This window comes from Lachancea thermotolerans (genome assembly GCF_000142805.1).
Source record: "Lachancea thermotolerans CBS 6340 chromosome B complete sequence".
NCBI lineage: Eukaryota > Fungi > Ascomycota > Saccharomycetes > Saccharomycetales > Saccharomycetaceae > Lachancea > Lachancea thermotolerans.
In genome coordinates, this window is record NC_013078.1 from 240,804 (window position 1) to 260,405 (window position 19,602).

General features: G+C 42.3%; 11 protein-coding genes across 11 annotated transcripts; 4 read left to right on the forward strand and 7 right to left on the reverse strand.

Annotated features, from left to right (window-relative positions):
* Window positions 1-86: 86 nt before the first annotated feature.
* RTT109 (H3 histone acetyltransferase RTT109) lies at window positions 87-1,370 on the reverse strand (the record flags this gene model as incomplete). Its single annotated transcript, XM_002551876.1, has 1 exon — window positions 87-1,370. One exon carries the CDS (start codon window positions 1,368-1,370, stop codon window positions 87-89), a length of 1,284 nt encoding a protein of 427 aa, XP_002551922.1.
* Window positions 1,371-1,489: 119 nt separating this feature from the next.
* PRE3 (proteasome core particle subunit beta 1) lies at window positions 1,490-2,221 on the reverse strand (the record flags this gene model as incomplete). The annotated part of the gene is made up of 2 exons (XM_002551877.1): window positions 1,490-2,072; window positions 2,157-2,221. 2 exons carry the CDS (start codon window positions 2,219-2,221, stop codon window positions 1,490-1,492), a joined length of 648 nt encoding a protein of 215 aa, XP_002551923.1.
* Window positions 2,222-2,390: 169 nt separating this feature from the next.
* SFI1 (Sfi1p) lies at window positions 2,391-5,282 on the reverse strand (the record flags this gene model as incomplete). The annotated part of the gene is made up of 1 exon (XM_002551878.1): window positions 2,391-5,282. The coding sequence occupies one exon, from the start codon at window positions 5,280-5,282 to the stop codon at window positions 2,391-2,393; it is 2,892 nt and encodes a 963-aa protein (XP_002551924.1).
* A 102-nt stretch (window positions 5,283-5,384) lies between these two features.
* Window positions 5,385-6,842, forward strand: OST1 (dolichyl-diphosphooligosaccharide--protein glycotransferase subunit OST1; the record flags this gene model as incomplete). Its single annotated transcript, XM_002551879.1, has 1 exon — window positions 5,385-6,842. One exon carries the CDS (start codon window positions 5,385-5,387, stop codon window positions 6,840-6,842), a length of 1,458 nt encoding a protein of 485 aa, XP_002551925.1.
* A 93-nt stretch (window positions 6,843-6,935) lies between these two features.
* On the reverse strand, window positions 6,936-8,828 carry ORC3 (origin recognition complex subunit 3; the record flags this gene model as incomplete). The annotated part of the gene is made up of 1 exon (XM_002551880.1): window positions 6,936-8,828. One exon carries the CDS (start codon window positions 8,826-8,828, stop codon window positions 6,936-6,938), a length of 1,893 nt encoding a protein of 630 aa, XP_002551926.1.
* A 714-nt stretch (window positions 8,829-9,542) lies between these two features.
* Window positions 9,543-9,899, reverse strand: COX16 (Cox16p; the record flags this gene model as incomplete). Its single annotated transcript, XM_002551881.1, has 1 exon — window positions 9,543-9,899. The coding sequence occupies one exon, from the start codon at window positions 9,897-9,899 to the stop codon at window positions 9,543-9,545; it is 357 nt and encodes a 118-aa protein (XP_002551927.1).
* A 131-nt stretch (window positions 9,900-10,030) lies between these two features.
* SPO75 (Spo75p) lies at window positions 10,031-12,967 on the forward strand (the record flags this gene model as incomplete). The annotated part of the gene is made up of 1 exon (XM_002551882.1): window positions 10,031-12,967. The coding sequence occupies one exon, from the start codon at window positions 10,031-10,033 to the stop codon at window positions 12,965-12,967; it is 2,937 nt and encodes a 978-aa protein (XP_002551928.1).
* A 25-nt stretch (window positions 12,968-12,992) lies between these two features.
* On the reverse strand, window positions 12,993-14,336 carry MMM1 (ERMES complex subunit MMM1; the record flags this gene model as incomplete). Its single annotated transcript, XM_002551883.1, has 1 exon — window positions 12,993-14,336. The coding sequence occupies one exon, from the start codon at window positions 14,334-14,336 to the stop codon at window positions 12,993-12,995; it is 1,344 nt and encodes a 447-aa protein (XP_002551929.1).
* Window positions 14,337-14,595: 259 nt separating this feature from the next.
* On the forward strand, window positions 14,596-16,521 carry LMO1 (Lmo1p; the record flags this gene model as incomplete). The annotated part of the gene is made up of 1 exon (XM_002551884.1): window positions 14,596-16,521. The coding sequence occupies one exon, from the start codon at window positions 14,596-14,598 to the stop codon at window positions 16,519-16,521; it is 1,926 nt and encodes a 641-aa protein (XP_002551930.1).
* Window positions 16,522-16,591: 70 nt separating this feature from the next.
* DRS1 (putative ATP-dependent RNA helicase) lies at window positions 16,592-18,811 on the reverse strand (the record flags this gene model as incomplete). The annotated part of the gene is made up of 1 exon (XM_002551885.1): window positions 16,592-18,811. One exon carries the CDS (start codon window positions 18,809-18,811, stop codon window positions 16,592-16,594), a length of 2,220 nt encoding a protein of 739 aa, XP_002551931.1.
* Window positions 18,812-19,035: 224 nt separating this feature from the next.
* Window positions 19,036-19,602, forward strand: SYS1 (Sys1p; the record flags this gene model as incomplete). The annotated part of the gene is made up of 1 exon (XM_002551886.1): window positions 19,036-19,602. One exon carries the CDS (start codon window positions 19,036-19,038, stop codon window positions 19,600-19,602), a length of 567 nt encoding a protein of 188 aa, XP_002551932.1.

Sequence of the window (19,602 nt, forward strand, 5' to 3'; positions counted from 1 at the left end):
TATGGCAAGTTCCTACAAAAAGAGATCTTAACCAATCAAATTATGATCGTGGTGAGTGACTGTAAATGGCCCATACACAGTGGACTCTAGATTGACTTCTTGACCTTCCTACGCACTGTCAAAGTATTCAGGGGACGGACTGGGGCATTTCTATCCGAACCAGTACCTTTCGAACCTGGCTCACTGCTTTTGCGACAGCCCCGAATCTCTAAGAGACTTCTTTGCATCCGCAAATGGAGGAAATCCCGTAGATTTGCGTAGGCCTCATAAGCGCCCTCAGATGTATCATATTGCTCCCCAACAATGTAGCTTTTAACTATACTGAAAACTTTTTTGCTTGGCATCACTATAACTTCATTGTTGTGGGGCCCAAAACACTTTTTAGGGATTCGGCCGTCCACGCCAATCACAGAAACCGTGCAACCCAGCCGAAATTCCTGCTGGACTTGTAGCTCCACCCAGAAATCAGATAGACGTACCTTTTTGGCTCGATTTTCTTCAACAACCTGTTCCAAGAAACGGCCTTTTGGGTCGTCTGGAAAAACCGGGATTGCGAAAATAGCTAGTTCACTGGATTTGCCGCTAAATATATCGCCAACCCTCCAAAACGGAGCCTTGTTGTTGCTTAAATACCTAAGAGTTCGTGATTCTTCTTCACCCGGGATCTGCAATGTAGCCTTTGTGCCACTGTCAAAGTGTCTCACTAGGATCTTGTCAATGACGGAAAGCCACCAACGAAGTAACTGCTCGCCGGATAAAATATGCTTTTTAGGATTACGAGAGGACTCCGAGAAGAGGTACTGTGGTTCAGACCTTGTAAAAAGGCAGATTTTACAGGTCCAGTCTGGATCTTTGCCCTCAATGTTGCGGAAGAAGCCTCTGTTTGGGCAGTTATCGCCCTTCTTGCTGTCGTGCCTTGCTTTTAGTATCTTCAAAGCTCTTTTTGTAGTTGTGCACCGCGTAATGGAAGGCCCGCATCCTGGTGAGGTTCCCGAGACTTTTATTTCTTTAGATAAATAGTGTGAAGGGTCCAAAGTGACAATGTAGTCAAGTATCGCTGTTGTTATGTCTTTAACAGATATTTTCTCGTCGCAGTATCCGTTAGTGTCTGCTTTTGAAACGAAGATAAGCTTCTCAATAGCCTTTGAGGACTCAATTGTCAAGTAGACAAACAATTCCAGGCTGTAAAAGATCTTCTCATCAGCGCCCAGCCCAAAAAAATGTTGAACCTTAACAACTGTCTGCGTGCAGTCGGAGCGCTGTTGGACAAAAACTGAGTGGCTTTCTTTTGGGGGGCTTTGCAAATGCAAAAGCTCGAACTTTTTGTTTTCAGGGAGTACGCGTGACAAGAGATTCTCAAGAGAACTCATTACATGAGATGATAAGTTTCAAAACTTTCAAGATTAACCAAAAGCATCTAAAGCGAAATGAGTACTCATGTTGTGCTGAAATCTCTTCGTACGTATATATGGTCTTACCTAATCCCACGCTACAAGTTCTCGTAGTCTTCAGGGTAAAAAATGAGACGTTCAGCACCATCCTTTGTCAAAACAACCATTCTAATTACGCCACCTGACGAGCCGTCCCATTTGATAGCTTGCGACAGAGAATTCTTCATGAAAGACACAGTTTCGTCCTTCGACATATTCTCTTTATAATTCTTGTCACAATAACCGTAGATGAATGTAGAACCAGACCCAGCAATGGCATATTTTTGTTTATGGACAGATCCCCCGAGCGGTATGCTGTAAACTTCACCTTTGTTTTTCTCGTCATAGCCTGCGACAATAATGCCCGCTGTCAGGTTATCTTTGTTCTCATAACATAGTGTTTTGAAAATAGAAGCAGCAGTTTTTGTGGATGGTTCACCAAATTGAGCAGTATAGAGCTCGAGGTAATGTTGTACAATGTCTGCGACTGCTTGAGTATCTGCTGCAGATCCGGATCTGCAGCACCACACTTTTTCATGTACCCTCGTAAGCTTGTCGGTGACCCGATTGGCAATATACGCACCAGTAGTAGTTCTCGAGTCTGCGCCGAGAATCACGCCATCCCTGAAAGTAACGGCCATTCTAAAGGATGTGTGTTAGTATACGCTTATCGCCAGTATGATCTTCTCTATCGAAAGGTAGAAGGAGTGCAATTTTTGTACATACATAGAGGTGCCCAAACTGACTTCGCCTTTTTTCAAATGGTTGATATCAACTTGAATGCCGTTCATGATTGAATGCCTTGTTAGGTTGCTGGCTCTTCGCGGCACAGATGTTGATGATATGTGAAGGCTCTTTTGCCACCTTTAATTCTGGAATTACATATCTCGTCCGGTTAACAGTCTCGTGACCTCAGTTCAAACTTTGGAAACTTTCCCATTACTATAGGCATATATAAGATTATCTAATGCTTGGGGAACTGTCGACCTCGTCAGGACGGCTGCTCAAAAAGGAAGGGTCGACAACTAGTCTCGGGGGTCTCTCTGGTGATGCTTCCATACTGAACTTTGTCTCAGGAATGGTTTTGAAGCTAATTTTTGTATGCCGAGATGCAAGTTTCTTATTGATCTTTCCGAGGTCCAGCTTTGGAGGAGGAGAGGGCTCGGAACTTTCTCTATCTCCAATTTCAAGGCGTTTTTTTGTGATGGTGTCTAAATTATCTGAAAACTTGATGGGGCTCGGAATTGCTTTTCTAGCGCGCCGATAGTGATTCCTCATCGCTTCCATGCGATTTTGCTTCATTCTCTCTGAACCCGGTATAGTTATATTTCCGCTCTTCTTTATTCGGGTTGGAGTCACTAGAGATTGGTCTTCAACTTTATCACCGCCTTCATATAGTTCATGGCGTAATTTTGTTGCAGAACTTGTGTTCACTGTTTCGGCTTTTTCTTTCCATAGCAGCATAATTGCCCTCAGACTGGCCCTGTTCCACCGGTTTCGGAATATTTCAACAGTTTCGATATTTCGGGTACATTTTAGCTGTTTCATTGTCCACATATTCATACATTTGACAAGAGCGGTAAGGTCTTTCTCCGCTCTGATTCTTTCGAGATATTCACTCATTTGCTTGAGCTCTGCGTAGCTCTGTTTGAAAATATTGAAATGGTTCAAAAGCACAGATTGGAGGTTCAGTTCTTCGGAAACGGAGTTCCATTGTTCATACGTACGCATTTTATCGAGAGCTTTGCGGAACATCATGCCTACTAAACTTTCATATCTCAGGCGATCCGCAGCTTCTTCACACTCTGTCCTCAAATACCGAGTCCTTGTTCTCCACACTTTTAGGTATCGCACAATAAGGACCTGGCCTGTCAAAGATGAGTATTGGTCCAGAAGTATCTCATGCTTCAGCCTCATCTGAACCTTCAAACTAGCCAGCCATAAAGTCATATATCTCCGTTTACACTCAGCATCTGACTCAGTTCGGTATTTTCTCGCAACTGCATCTAGCTTTTTCACGCGCTGAGCAACAAGCCTCATTTTAGTGATCACCCTGGTTTTCGCAAAGAGGAAAGCTTTGGATCTGAGAGTTTCGTAGTTTTCCTTCTTTTTGGCCCAGCGGAAGAAATACTGTTTCACTACTAGGGAGTTGTGACATTTTATTGTGATACTCGTCAGGTCGTTAAAGTTTGCGTATTTCCGTTTCCATTCATGCCGCCAGAACAGCCTTAAAAAATTTGATTCATACGCTTTAAGCTGCAGGTTCAGCTCTGTAGCTCTTTGCCAACGCTCAAAAATAAGTCGAGTAGAACTTTCACGCTTTCGCCTCTCATTCCTGGAGTACGCACATTTTAGCTGAAAAAGTTCGAAATACTTTTGACTCATAGCTCTTTGATAATGATCGTTTGCCTTCTTTTTTACCATAACACGGTTCCGCCATAGCGTGCAGTACTTACAACAGAGTAAAGCATCTTGTCTGAGAGTGTGCTCGCTAAAGAGCTGTCTCTCATTCAATCTCTTACGCCAGACGTCACAAAAGAAATATTTTAGAAGGGTGAAGTGGATCGACTCTTTGGCAGCTGCCTCTCTTTCTTTCCATGTGAATGCAGATTTCAGCACTTTTAGTGCCATTTTCCGCTGAAAAATGAGTTCAAGAATTTCAAGGTGTTTTGTTTTTTCTACCCTTTGAATCAAACGTTCCTTCCAGAGGATTAATATAGGGCTCAAAACTAGGCTCTTCTCAAGAATACGAGCTTTATCACTTAGGGAATCTAAGTTTCGATACTTCTGTCGAAATTTCCTGAAAAAGAGGCCCTCGGTAGGAGCACTTAGCTGTCGTCTAGTCTCCTTTAGACGAGCAGCTAGCCTCCATGTCGTAAAAAAACGGCCCAAGCAGCTTTTCGAGTGCGCTCGAAGTGCAAGTTCACGAGATCTTATTTGCAAAGTATAGGCCTTTTGAATAGTCTTGAATTCTTTTTGAATTAAAAAAGCATCGGCTAACTCTTGCTTAATTTTTTGCTCATCCATACGCTTCATCCACTTATCTGTAGCATTGGAAAGGCTCTTGAAATTATAAAAACTATCGGCCTCTCCTTTAAGATCTTCAGACCTGAAGCGATAGGTGTTCTCCCATCTTTGCAAATGTTTTTGCTTGATATACGAGTTCCATATATCAGTGAGTTGCCTCAAGTTCAATTCAAGCTCAGTTTGCAATTTCCATCTTGTAAAATTAATCTTTAATGAATGTCTCTTGCTTTTAAACTCGAACAGGGCGAGTGCAATGTAGATGTTCTTGGGGTTCATCATAAATGTATCCAACAATGCAACAAAACTTGGTGTGATTTCCCAACCTTTTTCCAGCTCGTTCTGCAACTCCAACAAAGATTCGTTTTCCAATGGGTTCAACCCTTCTTCAACAAGTAACTCGACAAATCTCTTTAAAATCATCAGGAAATCTAAAGAGAAACCATTTCTCAAAAGGAAAACCTGCGTTTTGTTGAACAACAATAGGATTAAAGCATCATCACATTTAGCGCGGTTTTTGGAGGTGAAATTAGGGTCGAACTCCCCGAATATCTGCGAAAGGTCACCCAAGTAACCCGTTTCCTTAGCTGGATGAAATGGTAAGTGATAGAGCGGCTCTTCAGGCTCGTCTGGTGGGTTCAGGTGGTTATTTTCGGGCAAAAACTGCGAACTAGAAGCCTTTGCTTCTTTCAGAAGGTCATGGATGTCCTTTTTGAGCAAAGAGCCAGTAGAGTACATAGAGTCACCATGTATCAGTGCTGAGGTTAGCTGGTCATCTTGAGCAGTAAAACGAGTCGACAGTGACGCCTTTGTACCCAGCCTGCTCATTTGCAAGACTTAGTATTGTAAACAATTTGAGTGGATGTTCGTTGAAATTGACTTTTTTGACCAAGTTTATAGTTGAAAACACGATAATTGTCTGTCCTAAAAATGTATTACAAGTGTTCATCGTTGCTTAAAACAGTAGGAGAGATGTTGTCTGCAACTCGCTTAGCAGCGATCTTTTTACTCTTCCTGAATTTTGTCGTGGGCGACCTGGATGCAGGAATTATCCCCAAGTTATGGGAGAATCTTGAACTCCACAGAACGATTGATGTGAGCAGATCGTACACTCAAGAACTGGTTGACATTCGAATCAAAAACATTCACGATGAACCAGTTCGTCAATATTACTTCGTGCTTCCAGAAGAAGTCTTTGATGCAATTTCTCTTTTCTCTTCAACGCTAAAAGGAGTTGACGCCTATATTGAGAGTGCTATTATGCCAGAACAAAATTTTGTCGCCAATGGGCGGACTATCAAAGTAGGGGTTATCGGCTTGCCATCGCCAATTGAACCAGGGCACGAAACTAGCATTTTATTGAACTTGGTGTACAACTCCAGGTATCAGCCCTACCCTGGCCATGTGGACTTAGGTGAGGAGCAGAAGTTGCTTTTACGCACCAACAGATTCCCTATCTCAGCTTATAACACACAAAAGTACACGCTAGAGTTTCAGGGCTCCTCTTCATTTGAAGAGCTTCAATCCTTCAATGGCGAAGAACATGCTGGAATGGTTGCAAACGGCAAAATGGTCGTCGGGCCCTTCGATTCGATTATGCCTTATGAAGACTTCTCGCCTATCGAAGTGGTTTTTGAGCATAACACTCCGCTTCCTAGGGTCTCTCATTTAAAAAGAGATATATGGGTGTCGCACTGGGCCTCCTCTCTGCAATTTGAAGAATATTACGAACTAATTAATGACGCCGCGTCTCTAAAATCTGGCTTCTCTAGAGCTGACTACATGAAAGGCCAACATGCTTTAAAGAAGGGAGGACATTTGACTGCGCTTGAGATGATTTTGCCTGACAGCTCTGAAGCTCATTACTGCACCGATCTGGTGGGCGCTGTGTCGACTTTCAAAGTTCTAAAGGATCACTTTTTTTTGAAGCCCAGATACCCTCTTTTCGGAAACTGGAAATACAACTTCACAGTCGGATGGACGAATCAGCTTTCGCAGTTCCTCCACTCACAAGAAGACGGATCTGACACTTATATCCTTTCCTTCCCTATATTGAATGGGCCTGCTGATACCGTGTATGACAGCGTCTCATTATCCATCTATCTTCCCGAAGGTGCTGAAGTGCTAGACGTTTGGTGTCCACTCCCCGTCCAAAAAACTGAGGTCACCACTGAAAAGTCATATTTTGATCTCAATCAAGGACACACGAAGGTAAACATTGAATTAAAAAATTTAATTGACAGGATTGCAGGAAGTGAAGCTTTTGTGAGGTACAAAGTTACAAGTACAACTTTTTACAAGAAACCCTTCTCGATAGCGGTCTCCGTCTTTACTGCTTTAATGGCCTACTTTTTCTTGAAGCATATTTCGTTGATGATAGATAGTTAAGCACCATGATTGCTTGCGTGCATGAAAAAAGCGCTCTCAGCGGCATGAGCCAAGTGCCCAATTGCCACGGTAGGGCATTGTATTTAGCCTTTTTTAAAGCCCCCTCCATATACATTTTTCAACGACTTCGTAAGATTTGTTGCTTTGGGTTTTTAATAGACCCATGTGCTGAAATTCGGATATCGACTGCACGAACCAGACCAACATCATCTTGTCCAACAAATTGTCGAGGCCTTTTTCTTTTAGCAAGATCGATAACTTCTCCCTATCCTCATGACGCAGGTCGGATTCCTTGTTTTCCACGCTGTAATTTACAAAGTTCGCTATTTCGGATCTGGGTAGGGTTTCCTTGAAAGCCAAGAAAAAATCATAGAGGTTTATGATCGAACTAGCTTCTCTGTAGAGACTGAATAATTGGCAAAGTGGTAGATCTACGCTACTATTGAACTCGGCCTCAAAAGGATCTTTTATCCCCGGGAGCCTTTTCGCTGGCGGCAGCATTCTATCGGAATTGATTAGGTTGTTTTCCAGGTTTGTTCTAAGAAATGGAAATAGGGATTGAGAAAAAAGTTCTTTGCTGTTGTCCAGTGTGAAAAGTTCCTGAAATATTATGTCCACAGGCTCGAACTTCAAAATATCCTCGAACTGTTGACATTCAGGCCATCTCTGTAAAAATTCATGTAACTTCCCAGTAAGCATATGATAGTAAAGATCTATCAGGTTGTAGTTGAAGACTCCTAGTTGGTTCTCGAGAACATCGACAACCAACTTCAAATGGTCATTGATGGGATTTTCTCGTACAAGAAACTCGGTAAAAAACTCCTCCAGAGTTGAGTTTTTGTTATCTAGTAATGCCATTATCTCCTCAGAGGGTGCATGCGCGTGTACCATACCTTCAACAAAAGTCATGAATGTAGGACATTTCAGGAGCGGAGGTAAGTAGTTTTCGTCAAAGTTCACAACATTCGTTGGATCAATGAAAACAGAAAACGGATTTTGGAAGAAATAAGACATAAGAGAATAGTCCAGGATTTTTATTAGCAGCTGGAGATTATGTGTAGCATTGTTGGACATTTTATCGAGAATAAACTTGATGAACTCCGCGGATAAGTTTAGCTTCCCATCAACAGTGTTCAGAAAGCTCTGAAAGGTCTGGTTTGCATATTTGTGGCCCTTGTTATGAGAGAGGTCAATGACTGTGAAGTCTTTTTTCAAGAGACGAATGGTTGATTGCCGCAAATTTTTTTGAATGTTCGATAGATTTGTGTTTATGTTCAGAACAAGGCATATTTCAACATCTTTGTAATTCAAAGCAGACTTTAGTAGGATTATGAAATCATCAAGAACTTGGGAATTGAATGAATCAACATCTTTGAAGTTAAATATAAGTTTCAGCCTCTTGCCAAAAAGCTTCCGAAAATTTTGAACGAGGGAGAGATCATATGAGATTCCGAGTGGGGATGTTCGTGGCAGCTCACCCATATCTCCTTCAGGGGCAAAGCTTTCTTTCTCATCAGTTTTAACTCGCAGGGGGGCTTCCGTTGCGCTCAGGAGCTTAAACATTGACCTTCTCAACATCATCCTAACGTTAGGGGACTCTTTTGGAGTTAGGTCTATGATGGCCTGCATCGTTTTAGAATTTTGCTCATGCAGTTCTATTGTTGTTGTACTATCCGAGCCAAGTAGAAAGAGGCAGTTGAATGAGGGTGACGTTCGTTTGCTTGTGTCCTTGGAAAGCACGCTTGAAATCTCTCGGTACATGTCTATACTGACTCTGTGAACAATTTCTTCAACCTGCGCATGGAACTGGGAATGAAGCTGATGATAAAGAACCCATCGCTTGTTAACCATCTGCATGGATTCTTTGCCTGCCAGCAATTTCACGAAAGGATCAATCCCTTTCTCACATGATATTCTCCTTCTTTTGACTTTAGGGCATACTGTGTAGTGTGTCTTTTGAGCTTCCGCAAACTCGTTGAGGCTCATTATGCCGTATCCTCTGCTGTCATTATTAAGGCTTCATCATCTCCAGCAGCTTTTGACAATAATTATATTGTCATCAGCCAAACTTGACATGAGATTTTGGTCGGGTAACAGCCTCATTGATATGGTGGCTACAAGAGACAGAGTTGATCAAGCCCAAGAAAGTATCCTTGAGAAGAAGCGACGGTTGCAAGAGAGATTTTGGTGTGGAAGTTCTTTCTAGCATTTAAAGTGAATGCTCAACTTAAGGCCTTGTCTTTCTTGGAGTTAATTTGATTGACTGCCCACCGTCCCTCGTATCCAAAAATGCGCGATTTATATCTCAACAGCGCAGAGCGTATCTTTACTGAGAACCAGAAGACTAGAACGAAAATTAGTCACTACCTTTGTTTGGAATATTACGCACACAGGGAAAGTTTTTTACTTTATGTATACGCAAAGCTTAGCTCCGTGTTTAAAATGTTGAAATATTGAATAATTGCATGGCAATCATCAGGTGAATCTTACGACAATGTTCAAATGCAAGAAGAGGGACCCAAAAACAGAGACCATTCATTTACAAACATTATTTACAGGCGCGCGTCATGCCATAACTTGTCACATACCGATGTAGTGCTGAGGGTAGAAGGGGGTATTGATGGCGGCAAAGATCAGAAGTGTAGGTTTAGTAACGTGTGCTACACTACCTAAATCTGATTGCGAATCGTAACATCTCATTCACCAGACATTCTCTGATTCCCCCTTCATCCTAGGGACTCGTACAGGCTCCCAATCTTGCTCACCAAGCCCCTGTAAACGATAATACTCTTCCTTTATATCAAATTGTCTCTTGTTTGCCTTCATTTTAACTAAATCATCTTCGCTCATCTCTTGAATTTTGCGGTCCTTCTGTTCATATCTAACTGCAGTAAAACCAGAAAGCCAGTAGGAGCCTAGAACGATTATTGAGCAAAAAGGCAGCCCGAAGTACAGAAAGGGATTTTTCTTCATACGAGCCTGGTACTTACCGGCGATAGAGGCTTCATAGGCAAGTTGCTGTCGTCTGGACCTAAACTTCCTATCTCCGAATGACATTATCTGCTTCCTTCTTCTCGCCTATTGTACCTACCATGGTCAATGTATGTTGCCCTGAGTAATTTAACAAAATGCGTTTTTGACATCGCGCACGTGAAAGAAGGGATGTCACAAAATCGTGAAGTGACACTATGCCAAAATGTTGTTTATATTCTCTGCTGCCAGTTTCAGCGAAAATGGCTTCGATGCTTGGTTCCAACCAAAACACCCCCAAACCAGAATTTGCCAAATGCATCCAACCTATCATAGAAACTGACTACATGACGACCGCTATATCAATGGATTTCAATACTGCCAGTTTCAGAAGTGAAAATAGACACTATAGCATTACGGAAAGTATTCTTACCACCTTTCTAAATACAACAAGAGCGGGCTCGGCACAGAAGCACACTGGCATGTCATTTGATGCTTTAATATCCAGTCTCGTAGTTTCAATAGTTTACTGTGGCTTGCAGACGCTTCTATTCACCATGTTGCGGGGAAAGCTTAAGACGCTTTATCAGACGCGTAATTTTCAATTGTCAGAGGCCAATGAAATGCGCTCGCTACAAGAAAACGGACCACTAGGCTGGGTAAAGTCTGCTTGGAAAACTCCTCTCAACGAATACAAGCGAGCCAACGGCCTTGATTCCTTTTTTTTCCTTAGGTTCATGAAGGCATTTGGATTATTTTTTCTGAGTCTATCCGTAATCAATATTCCTGTTCTTATCCCCATCCATTATTGTTCAGGGGCCAAGGTATTAAGGCAAAGGTGTAAAATAGATAGTTTGCAAGCCTTTAACGAAACTGAAGCGAGATTAACATCACACTTTTTGGAAATAGAGGATTCCTTGAAGGCACAAGGGCTCGATAAACTCTCAATCTCTAACGTTTCACTACAGCATGCCGACAGGTTAATTTTCCACTTCATTCTCGCAGCGTTCGTCGTGCTATGGTTTCACGCACTATTAATCAAGGAGTTAAAATTCTTTATTGCCGAAAGAAACAAAGCTCTTTCAAATAACGAGGTCCCAGGATCCTTCTACCAATCAGTTCTATTCCTAGATAACATACCAAGGGATATGTTTTTAAACAGAGCACAGCTTCCCAAGCTGTTTCGTTTTGCAGACTCAAATGATATACAGCTGACTTTCTTGCCTACAAACTACCAGCGTTTGAAAAAGTATTACCAAAAAGATAAGAAGATTATTGACAAGTTGGAACATCTCCAGCTTAAACTGATTGTACTTCAGTCGAACCAGTGTGGTACTCAAAAAGCACTCCCTCCTAACGAGCGTGCTGTCTCCGGCTTTGCAACGGATGTTTCTGATAAATATGCAGTACGCACAAACAAACTCGGGCGGAAAGCTGAGAGCGCCCAACAGTGCTACGGACCCGAGCGTTCGAAAAAAATCTATAATAATGGCACTGCTAGGAAAATTCGGAAAGAAAAGGTGTCAAGATATGGATGCGCTCGCTGGGCTAGTAAACTTCGATTGTCTTCTCATAATTTGAACATCACAATAAAGCACATATCTAAGCAAAAAAGCCACATCAAGATCAACACAAGATGGCTTCGAGCCTTAGGGATTCCCAGTTCATTTAATATTATTAAGTTCAGACTCAATAAGGATCAGGCCAGAGAATCACTAATGAAGGCCCTTGAAAAATTGGCGACTGAGCTAATTCAGAATCGAGAAAAGTGGAAGGAATTGAGCGAGAAGCCAACACCGTTCGTGGCAGATGGAGATCAAAAGCAGGAAGAGCACCCAAAAAAATTATTCATAACTTTCAAGAGTTCGAGAACTGCTCATCTTTTCGCTCAAGTCTTGATTTCTGATAAATTTAAGGAGCTCAATAATGTGATAATAGGACCAAACCCAATTGACATGATATGGAGTAACGTAATACAGTCAAGCAGGTGGCTGAAAGTGGTTCGCATCATTTTCGCTGATCTCATCGCAGTTTTAGTCATTCTCGGTTGGGTTCTGCCGGTAGCATTCGTCGGCTTGATATCCCAAGTCCCCAACATGAAAATACTGGTGCCCTTTTTTACTTGGTTGGATTCTGATAACGCCTTTTTTAGCAGCGTTTTGTCAAGCTTGGTTCCTATTCTTTTCCTTATTTTTCTCATTGACATTGTTCCTTTTATTTTTCGATGGCTTAGCATACTAAAGGTGAACAGGACTGGTGCTGAAATTGAGTTGGATGTGCAAAGGTGGCTGTTCGTTTTTTTTTTTGTTCACATTTTCCTCGTTGTAACTGTCTCCTCCGGAATATCGGTTATATTTGAAAAACTAATAAACAATCCTACTAGCCTTCCAGATCTGCTAGCAGCCAACTTGCCAAAAAGTTCCAACTTTTTTTATTCATTTATTTTTATCAGAGGGTTGGCTTACTTCGGTGGAAATCTACTGCAGGTGAAAGAGCTTCTCTTTGAGTTATTTTACTACCGTTGGTGCATCAGAACCCCCAGAAAAGTTCGGAAAAGAATGGAGGTAGTCTCTGAAAACATGTGGGGCTCAGTATATCCCTTATTTTCAACTATTGCCAGTATTGGCATCGTTTACAGTGTGATTGCGCCGTTAGTACTCATTTTCGCCACAGTTACGTTTCTTATCGTCCAGTTTTCATTCAAGTGCCGCCTGAATCATCAGCAACACAGCCGAGGTAAGTCTGAAACTTTCGGGAAACTTTATCCTCAAGCACTGATGCAGTCATATGCAGGAATTTACTGCCTCGAAATTTGCATGATAGGGCTATTTGCGCTTTCAAATCGGTACGTGCTAGTGATTTGTATGGCATTGGTTTTTATCTTCACAATTCTAGCTCATTTCAAAATTTCGAAATTCTATGACAAGTACATCAACTTTTTACCGTTAAAGGAAGATGAAGAATCACTGCTCACCGAGCACCCAAGAAAAGACCTGTTCCCCTTTTTTGTGAAGGAAAAGTGCCTCTGGATTCCACAAGATTCATCTGGGGCTTCGAATGACCAGTGCCATTTGATGAACGAAAAGTTTGATATCTTCTGCCGCAATGAGGGGTGTTTTTTTGATGGTGCCACTGGCAGCCTCAATTTTTTGTAGCACACCCCACTTTAAAATAGCCTTTCTACAAATCAGTAGATTTCATTGAAATGTCATCATTCTCTGTCTTTTCCTCTCTCGTGTTTTTGCTTCTTGGCCATAAGCTTGGTAGTTTTATGAATTGGAATCGTGGCTCAACGCACCGCTCAACGAACCACTTTTTGATCTGAGATTCTATTAAGCTGCCAATCTTAGGTATATCTTGCAATTTCGATCTGGCACCTATAAGAGATTTGACATCGAATTCCATGCGGTATTCAGGTGAAAAAGAAAACATCAAAAAGTAGCCACCATTTTCCGAACCATACGATGCTTCGTTTTCTGAAGTGGGAACAAATTCCTCTGCAGTCGTCAAAGAGACGGTCAAACATGCCTGAAAACGCACAATCGAAACGGTGAGCTGGATGGGAAGAGCGGCTGTAAACGGTTTTGGATAGTTGACCAATAGCTTGGTCTCAATGCCTAGTGCAAGCCGGTCACTGAGATCAATATCTATTTTAGCCTCGAGTCTCTGCTTGTTAGAATTTGGCGAATATTGGATGCGACAGTTGGATAGAATAGGGAAATCTTCGCCAATGTCAAGTTCTGTTATCTTGATTGTGTCGAGATATTGAGGCAGCTCTCCAGACTTCCTTGCAATAAAATTATTGAGCGAATGAACAATGTTGTCTTTCTGCAAGGCTTCTTCACGAAATTGTTGAATAGTTTGTCCGATTAAGACGTTGAACCAATCCAAAGTCTCTGGGGAATGTGTCTCAACATTGTAATATGTTTTCTCTAAAATTGTGTTGATTTGCGAAAACTTGCGGTCGGTATCAGTGTTTTCGGAGGAATCAGCACCATCACTTTCTCCTCTTTTTATGATGGATGACAAAAAATGAGAGGTTGAGGTTGATAGTAAGGGCGAAACGTATGCAGAGTCTCTTTTTGGACCTGACTTCCCTCCTTTAGGACCTTCCGTCTTTATGGGGCCTTCACTGAAAATAAAGAACTTGATGAAAAAAATGAGCACCACTATTACACTTAATTGTCCTATGACAAGTCCTTGCGCAAATGACCATGCAGAGAACACTGAGCCTTTTGAGCCAACCCCTGAATCAAGCGACAGATGGAGCCCATTTTGAAACTTCTGTTGAGACGAGTCTCGAACTGCCTCAATTATTGAATCAGATGCGCTTTCAAGAATCCCTTGTTGCCTTTTTTGCAAGTTTTCTAGGAAAAGCTGTTGTAAATGTAGAGGTAAAGTGTTGCTCAAGTATTCATCGAGCGATACAAGGGACTCATTGGATTCAATAGAGAGATCAGCCCCGAAAGTTGATGCATTTTCAAGGGTGTGATTAGTAAAGCTAGTTTCGTTGGGAGACTTCATTCACGATTTTAACCGCTCATAAGTTGCAGGGATGTACTTTCTCCACCAGAAGAATTTCAGATTCAAAAATTCAATCCACTCAATCAAAAATCTTCTATTCGAATCCTTCGAGGGTCACATTAAAATTGAGATTTTATGAAAACGAACGGTCAAGAAATGGGCATTAAGAAAAGAAAAACTCGGACAACCGCGTATTCAGAAGGCTATCTCTTTTACCATTCAGAACCATTACGGATACTAAAGGAGGCGAGGGTGAGAGATGTCAGATTCGTTTACAACACAATCTTTCGGGTCTCCTAGAGATTACGCCGAACAGCTTTTGAACCTACTCAGCAAGACAACTGATAAGACTGCTCTTGTAACGCTTCATCGCACCTTGTCGACGGCCGAAAACAGCGTTTTCGAGGATTGTTTGATCGCCAGACCCGAGAGATGGGCTTTTGTTTTTACGGCTGTGGAAAAGCTGCCCAAGGATGAGGAGGTGATAAAGGCTGCGGATTTCATTGTGAGAAAAGGTGCGTCAATCTTGACAAGCAAAGCCGAGCAAAATGGGAGCTTGAAACACTTTTGTGCTGCTGTGAACTCTAATTTTATAATTAACACCGTGTTGACGCAGTTTATGTGGCCTCACTGTGACGCACAACTCGAAATTGAAGTTATATCAACAGTGGGCTCATTTTTGGAATGCCTTTTACTCTTGGACCAGTACGAGCCCCAGTTGACAAGTGCCATGTTATGTGACACATGTCTGGCTTTGAGGACCGGCGGTTTTTTTACCCTTCTTACTGCCGTTTTAGAAACTGGACCTCAACATGATAACAAAGTCGAGCATATGGCGCACAGAACCGCCTTAAAACTCGTAGAAGTGGACCAGGAAATGTATGGTCGTGGAATCGATAAGCTACCTAGCCACTTGATGAGAAAGATGCTTGATTTATTGAGCAAACAGTTTAAGGTTAATGAGTGGGATAATGAAAACAGTTTTCCTTCTGTGGACGAGGGAGGCAAGCAAATTTCCGAGCTTTCCTTGTTAAACGCAATAGACCTAATTACCTTTGCGACGGATAGCAATCTATCTTTTAGGAAGAAATTCCTGGAGCGCCTTCTTTTTGAGGATGATGCATTCCCCATTGTTAAAGCATTATCGTGGCTGTCAGACCAACTAACTCACTGTTTTAGCAGCAGTTTTCGTGCTGAAGAACCAACGGTTTTCATTCTGCAATGCTTTTTGAATAAGGATATTCTCATATTTAGCCTCGTGGACAAGCTCATGGAGCTCTGGATCGAATCTAATGCACAGAGTTTCGATGACCTCAGGTCAGTTCTTGAAACTTTTAAGGTTGCCTTTTTTCAAAGGGACTCGTTTCTCGGCGCTAAAGAACCAGACGTTGGGGCGTGCCTGGTAAACATTCGTTCGCTGACGTATGAAGACCTTAGAAAATTGCAATTGAAGCAAATAAGAGCTTCACACTACAAGAAATGGGAAAAACAAATTTCTCAGTTCGATTCTATGCTTTCCAATCAGGTTCTCGAATACGTCCGTCACCAGCGCCTTTTACAGCTGCAGAAGGGAGCTTGGGTCTACAGCGAGAATCCACTTGATAACAATGTTAAACAGCCAAAGGTCTATTTTTTGGTTTTATGCGATAACCAAATGAACCTTTTGGCTAGAGAATTCAGGATCCGAAGCGAAGAGAATCCCTCAGTCCAAGGAAATGAAATAATAAGCTCCAGCGACACCCCTGCATCAAAATCCAAGACTATTGTCATTCCTCTGCGGCGTATTAACAAATTCCAGCACTGGAGAGTTCAGTCAGAAAACAAAGTGCCAGAGAATGCAAAACTGATAAATATCTTGAACAAAGCGGTTTACACAGAAATCCATCTGCTGGATAAGGATGCAGCCAAGCTTCTGCGCTTTTTCCTTGACACCAAAGAGGCGTCATATATTTGGCTAGATGGTCTACAACTCATAGTTGCTTCAGCGCTGGGGAAAAAACCTGCACTCTCTGATGATATAAAGTCTCAAATATCCACCCTTGTGGATTTGAGGAAGAATGTGCAGATTATCGGACTCGATGATCAAACAAAACTTGAGCACAGTGACCAAGATTCGGAAGCCGAGGAGATGTATTACGATCTCGAAACGCTGCAGTCAGTTGCCACAGATTTTCATTACGATTAGCTGTCTATATAAACACCTTTCTAGGATACCAAACTCACCACAACAGCGTCTACTGATATATTATGTAATCTTACTTTCTGGCTTGCTTTTTCTTCTTCATCTCCTTCTTAGCCTTCTGTTTCGCATAAGTTCTCTGTTGGTCGGAGCCACGATCTTTCTGAGTCTTTTTGTATGAACGCGAGCGATCTTCAGTGGCCTCGATTCTCTTCCTTTTCTTGCTATTCACAGTCTTCTTGCCCTTCGACAAAGCTTGGATGACTTTGGAGTTTTTCTTTTCCCCCTCAGTCTGAAACCACGTCCTCCTTGGCCTAGCACTGATTTCGTCTTTATGTTTCAGCATATTCTCGCCTTTACGAACTTCCATCTCTGCTCTCAGAATTTCTTTCTCTTGCTTTTCTTCCTCCAAAATCTCTGCTATGACATCATCCTTGTTAGTGGTCAGTTTGTTGATCTCTTCAACTTTAGCCCAATCAACCATTCTGCCCACTACCGTATCCTGTTTTTTGTTCTCTTCAGCGGATTTTATGGCATTTTTAACTACATTTCTGTCTTGTGATGACTCTCCCACAAATGAAATAGAACGCCCCTCTCGACCAGCTCTAGCAGTACGGCCCACTCTGTGAAGATAGATGTCGTATGTCTTTGGCATATCATAATTTATAACAAATTCAATTTTTGGAATATCCAAACCTCTGGATGCTAAATCCGTGCAAATTAGGACAGGGACTTGGAGCGACTTGAACCCATTCACAGCCTGCAAACGCTGTTCTTGAGATAAAGATCCATGAAGCTCTGCGACTTTCATGCCCAGCAGTCCCAGAATAATTCTAAGCTTATGCGCCACTTCCTTTCTCGCAACAAACACAACAACCCTTTTTTGTGACAAATCGTCAAGCTTTCTAATGAGATGAAAGAGTAAAGCAGGTTTCAGTTCATCTCTCTTACGAACACGAACAAATTCCTGGGTAAGCTTTGCAGCTGCCTGTCTAGGGGGATCGATCATGATCTTTACTGGTTTCTTCAGGGATAGAGATATAAGTTGGTTGATTTTTGAGTTCATTGTGGCAGAGAATAACAATGTTTGTCTTTTGCTAGGGATCAATGACATGATTTCATTCAGCTCATCTTGAAATCCCTCTTCGAGCATACGATCAGCTTCATCAATAACTAGAATCTCGACAGAATCAACGTTAAAACTCGCAGAATTCCGGATGTGATCGATCAATCTACCCGGTGTAGCAATGACTATGTCAGGCCTGGATCTCAATGTTTGTTCCTGTTGCCTCAAGTTCAAGCCACCCACAGCAAGGCCAAAACTGATACCGTTGACAAACTTGGCAAGTTTGGCGCCCACGTCAGATACTTGAATAGCCAGTTCACGAGTTGGTGTTAATACAATAACGCGTGTAGAAGCGATTTGTGCAGGTTTGTACAGAAGACGTTCGATAATGGGAATCATGTAGGCTGCAGTCTTACCAGAACCAGTCACAGCACCAGCAATGATGTCTTTTCCTAGTAGAGCTATGGGAATAGTAGCACTTTGAATTGGCGAGGGCTTCACATAGTTCAGCGCCCCTAGCCCTTTCAAAACTGGACGTGACAGTGACAAGGAGTTGAAGTTTGTGTGTACTGTTTTCTTTGCCTCGGTGCTTTCTTCTTCTAGCGCATAAAATTCTGCCTTTGCTTCTTCAGAATCGTCTTCAATGTCACTTACAGATCCATTTCCCGCAGTCATCAGAGCCTCCTGCCCTTCAGTTTGCTTGTCGGACTCAACACCACTATCTTCGTCTACGCCGCTTTCATCGCCTTCAGAATCTGTGGCATCCCCTTCATGTGTTGCACTTTGGCACTTCGAACTCTTTTCGTCAGCGCCCATACCGAAGCCATCCAAAGCCAACTCGCCCTCACTTTCTGACTCTTTCTCAGAGCCATCGCTTTCACTGTCCCCAGTTCCAGCCATTTGAATCAGCCCACCTTTCCTTCTAATGATTCCGTCCAAATCAACGTCTGGATTTGTTTCTAATTTCTTGTCACCATCGAAATTCCAGCCCTCAAACCCAGAAGAAACTTCCGCGCCATCCAGATCGAATCGAAAGCTAGGGTTCAAATCTTCATGGATGTCTTCATTAGGATTGCTATTGTTGGCCTTCTTCTTTTTTGATTTGGTTTTGGTGCTAGTCTCGGGATGCAGAGTTTCATCCTCCGATCCGTCTAGGTCCGGAACCTCATTTTCGCTATCGCTTATAGTAGGAACAAAATCCTCAAAATCTTTGAACTTTTGCTTATCCATTGATGGGAAGACTATGGTGCTGAGATGTAGTACTTGCTCCAGCTTGTGAAGCTCATCTCATCTCATCTCATCTCATTACGGATTAGGTCTGAAATTTTTTCAACATGTAAAGAAAAACGTCAATAATGATCAATGCTTTTAGGACACGCTAGGGTCGAACATGTCAAATGTTTCAGTAAGAATACTACTTGTTAGCTGGCTGATAGGTGTGCTCAGCTACAAAGATGGTCACGATCAGGCGCTACCTGAGGATTCCCCAAGAGCTGAGGCCTACTCAGATATTCAGACAAGACTCCCTTTCGCCCATCAAGATAGCATTGCAGATTATTCTGCTCCAGCTCTTTTATTACTGCACCGCCTACATATTATTTTATGGATGGGCAAGGCTGGGTGGCTATGATGTCTCGATAACAAAATGGCTCTTTACATGGGAATTCATTGATTTCTCAAATTCGCTCGGCATCGTGTTGTCACTTCTTTGGCTACTTGATTCACTGATATGCGTTCTCTTCCTGACGGTAATTGTTGGTAGGAGCAAACTGGCATGGGATTTTGGCATTACTATTCATGCAGTCAACTTGCTTGTGGTGTGGATCAACACGGGCAGATGGCCGTCACTCTCTTGGTTTGTGGTTCAACTCTTGTCCTCAGCGATTTTAGTGTTTCTTGGAACATGGACCACCAGGTGGAGCGAACTGAGAGACACTTTTTTTGATGGGTTAGTAAGTTCGCAGCCTAACCCAGAGGGCCAAGTTGAAATGAAAGATTTGGAAGCCCAGAAACCTATATAA